Source organism: Limulus polyphemus, unplaced genomic scaffold, assembly GCF_000517525.1.
Source record: "Limulus polyphemus unplaced genomic scaffold, Limulus_polyphemus-2.1.2 Scaffold322, whole genome shotgun sequence".
Lineage (NCBI taxonomy): Eukaryota > Metazoa > Arthropoda > Merostomata > Xiphosura > Limulidae > Limulus > Limulus polyphemus.
In genome coordinates this window covers 523,263-527,289 of record NW_013665932.1, presented here as the reverse complement: position 1 = coordinate 527,289, position 4,027 = coordinate 523,263, and the positions used below count along the sequence as shown (strand labels likewise).

General features: G+C 32.4%; 1 protein-coding gene across 2 annotated transcripts in view; it reads left to right on the top strand.

Annotated features, from left to right (window-relative positions):
* The first annotated feature begins 846 nt into the window (after positions 1-846).
* Positions 847-4,027, top strand: part of LOC106457375 (pyrethroid hydrolase Ces2e-like) — a 19,924-nt gene continuing 16,743 nt past the window's right edge. Inside the window, exons 1-4 of one of the 2 annotated variants that reach the window (XM_013916786.2) lie at positions 847-1,489; positions 1,751-1,945; positions 2,602-2,776; positions 3,200-3,385. In XM_013916786.2, coding sequence (XP_013772240.1) covers positions 1,238-1,489; positions 1,751-1,945; positions 2,602-2,776; positions 3,200-3,385 — 808 coding nt within the window. In that variant the 5' untranslated portion in view covers positions 847-1,237. The remainder of the gene's footprint in view (positions 1,490-1,750; positions 1,946-2,601; positions 2,777-3,199; positions 3,386-4,027) is intronic. The other variant, XM_013916787.2, reaches the window with a different exon arrangement.

The window sequence follows — 4,027 nt, the reverse complement described above, 5'->3', positions numbered from 1 at the left end:
AAAATACGCAATCAAACTTTAACTTTTAAGCCTAACACACTAATAAAGTTTCAGAAAAATTTCCTTGACTGATAACAAATGCTGAATAATATATAAGAAACGTTAACTCTTACTGAATAACTTTACTCGATCAACAAATACTTTGCACACACTGAATACTTTACTAACTTCTTAACCGCTTCTCTGATTACTTGAATTTATATTGATATACCCACGCATAGATGTTAGTATGTCGAAATTAGTATACTCTTGACATCGTCGTCATCGTGAACTTGGTGTTCTAAGAATAATTTTATGAATGTGATCTTAATGTTATACGCTCTCTAGCTAACATTTAAATAAAAATAACTTGAAAATATAGCCTACCACAATTCTTAAATTAAGGAAATAAAGGTAAGAGTTCCTAGCAAAGAATATTTAAAGCTAAAATAAGGAAAGTTTAATAACATGTACTATTAAATGTAATATATGTGTGTGTGTAGAAAGTTGTTAGGCCATTTTTGCATGGTCTTAGATGGGGCGCTGCTTTTATTTAAAGTACTTTCAGATGATAACTAGATAAAATCTAATTACAACGAACAAACTATATATATTTCACTTAATTACATACATCTATACTGTAACAATAAAATAATTTATTGGTGTAAAATTGACCTCCATTTTGCGAATTAAACTATCTGGTGTACTGAGACAACAACACATTTTTTAACATATATTTTTTTCGCTTGACAAGCTTCACATCATGAAATATAAGCATCTCGAAGCGCTATCTACTGGAGTAAATATAATTAAGTTACACGAAACCTAGTTTTTAATCCGCAGTTCCAACCAAAACAAGTACTGCATTATGTCATGAGAAAATAATATAACGTTCAGGGCTAAGCAGTAAGACATTACAAAGTCAAAATTTGTTCGATACGGTTTTACGTCATCGTGACGATTAGTCGCGTGACATAAAAACGCGGTCGATACAGAGACCTTTGGTTTCGAACACATCGGCTTTTTCTATGTTTTTGGTACTGGTTAAACAGCTAACGCTTGGCTCCAAATAGAAGGAATGTCCTTGAACTGGATAATCGAAGAGAATAGCTTCTAAGATCCTGTGTTTTGATTGGCTTATTTAAACCAACTATGAGTTTCGACATTCTTTATTTATTGATTATCATTTGTATGTTTTGAATGTACTAATTAATAGTTAAACTATCGTAGCGAGGCATTGTCGAACCTTGCTATCAAAATGATAACTTTAAGCATATCAGTTAAATTAATACTTCTGTTACCTATTATTTTGGTAATTCCATTGTGCGTGAGCATAGAGGTACTGCAGTCTAATCCTTCCGCGGCAAACACCTCTACAACATTTCCTGTGGCGGAAACAGCGAATGGCCGTGTTAGGGGTAAAGTTCTAAATCTTCCTAACAACAAACGAGTCGTAACATTTTTAGACATCCCTTACGCCGAACCTCCCTTTGGGCTTCGTAGGTTCAAGGTAGGTTGATAAAGGATACACATTATATCGTACTAATACAGTGTAAAACTAAAACTAAAAGCGAAAACTTAAGTTATGATTTTTAGCTGTTTCAGCTATGCAACTAAGATTAATGCTAAATGCTGAATGACACAAACATATTAGCTTTCTTGTTCCCCTCTGTTTGTGTACATACCTAAAACATTGTGGTTACATATAAGCTTAAATGAATTACGATGATTGCACAATATATTAATTTTATCATTTTTACTAAAATTATAGGCCCCAGTTCCGAAAGAACCTTGGTCTGGTATCTTAAGCGCTACGGAGTTTGGATCTCTTTGCATTCAACATAAACATTTCAAGATAAAAGATCTTATAAGTAATAAAAAACAAATCAAGTTAATTGAAGCACGTTCCCCTAACCAATATCGACAGAGTGAAGATTGTTTGAGTCTAAATATTTACGTACCAGAGGTATGTATTTATACAGTAGTTGTCTGTGGAAAAATGATATTAACACCAGTTCATACACAGGTTGGCTTTTTTGTCTATGTGAATCATGTTGAAAGAAAAACAGTTTTACAGGGACATAAATCTCGTACTTCTATTTTTAATTGTGGATAAAGAGAAGTGTTGACAGTTCCATGTGCAACTTGTATAAATTGCTTTTAATTAAAATCATCAATTGACTTTAATTAGTAAGTGCTTCTAAATTGTAGAAATAAAAGAACTTGTCAATAAATGCGATAAAAAAAGACAAAGTAATTCAATGAAAAGTTCAATGTCCTCACGTTTTACGTTTCAAAATTTCTTGGGTCCTGATTAAATTCCTAAGTATATGCCTCTGTGTTATACCATTAGATGGCTGAAAAGTTGTTTTATTTACCAAACTGTCTTCTTTAACTCTTTAAACCAATTCCTTTCTGCGCGGTCTGCCGGAATTATTTTCGTGACGTTCTTATAATTATCACCATACCTTATAAAATTTCCGGTCTATTTATGAAAGGTCTATAACAGCATAGTTTTGATTAGTTTTCAACCAAAGAGACAAATTTTATCGGACGCTGTGATCGTCCGATGGATAAATCGAGATTTTCGGCCGGATTTAATATGCATATTTAATTTTTCAGCCTGTATTCGAGAGCGTGACAAACCCAACCATGTCTACGTATACTATACCTGTTATGGTGTATATTCATGGGGGTTCTTATGAGATAAGTGGTGGCAGATTTTATCCAGGTGAATGGCTTTCGTCGGCAGGGGGCGTCGTGGTTGTAACAATGAACTATCGCTTGGGTCCATTAGGTAAGATAGTTATTTTAATTATTTGCAGTGACAAATGTTTAGTATGACGAGTAAAGTTTCTGAAAACAGTATTCTTCTTGCTTATTTATAGGGACATGTAATGTTTGTGACAGATTGTTTGAATTCTAAACTTACTTTTATGTAAGGACCCTTTTTTTATATACACAGTATTTTCAAAAGTCAGTTCAGTTTGTATAATACATACAAGCGTTATAAACAATAACAGTGTTGTTAAAGCATTTTTATTATCCATATTTGTCTCGTTTGTAATACATGAAAAATATGGCGTCAGTCGTGCATTGTTCGCAAACCAGAGGCTCATTTTTTTTCTTTCAGAACACAATATAATGTTGTAAGATGTTAACAATATGCAATTTAGGTTTTTGATTAAAAACCTACATCATTTCACTTTTTTATCAACAGGGTTTCTTAGCACAAAAGACCGTTATTCTCCTGGAAACTATGGAATGTTAGATCAAATCTTAGCTCTGAAGTGGGTTCAGGAGAACATCCAATCATTTGGTGGGAATCCGGATAATGTTACAATTTTTGGAAACAGTGCAGGGGGCGCTTGTGTGAGCCTACACATGGTGTCTCCATTATCTAAAGGTTTGCATTACTCATATAAAGATAAACCTTAGCGACATCAATATTTAGAAATGATATTTTAAATTTTCAAATCTCTGAGCTGTATAAAGTCCTCCTTAGCTTCCCAAGTTTATACTAAAACTAGCATAATAATGTTTTACATTACATCATTTCTCTAGAATCTCACAAACCCAACTAATTCAATGATAAGGACTGTCACCCACTAAAGCTTCAGATAATTTTAATTAGCGATTTTGTTTTATGTAATATGAAAGGTGTATATAAACAGATACTACACCCACCGCAATATTTTTTCTTCATAAATTCTCTGAGAAACTCCAGCGACAAAAATATTGTCAGTATGAATAAAAAAAACATTCGATGTACTATTAATGTTAACAAATACATAATATTTAAAAAGCCGTCAACCAAGAAATAAAACTGAAACTCAGTTTTTAAAGAAACTTGAAAATATAGTAAGAAAAATTTAAATACTTGAAAATGTTATTAACAGTTGTAAGTACAAATGTATATTTAGAAACTATGTATATATTTCACTATGAAACTAAGTTTTAAAAATTCGTTGACGAGGAACCCACTTTGAGACTAATAATGCTTGGAGACGGCTTGAATGGGTAATGAAGACAAACTTATATTAAAGTT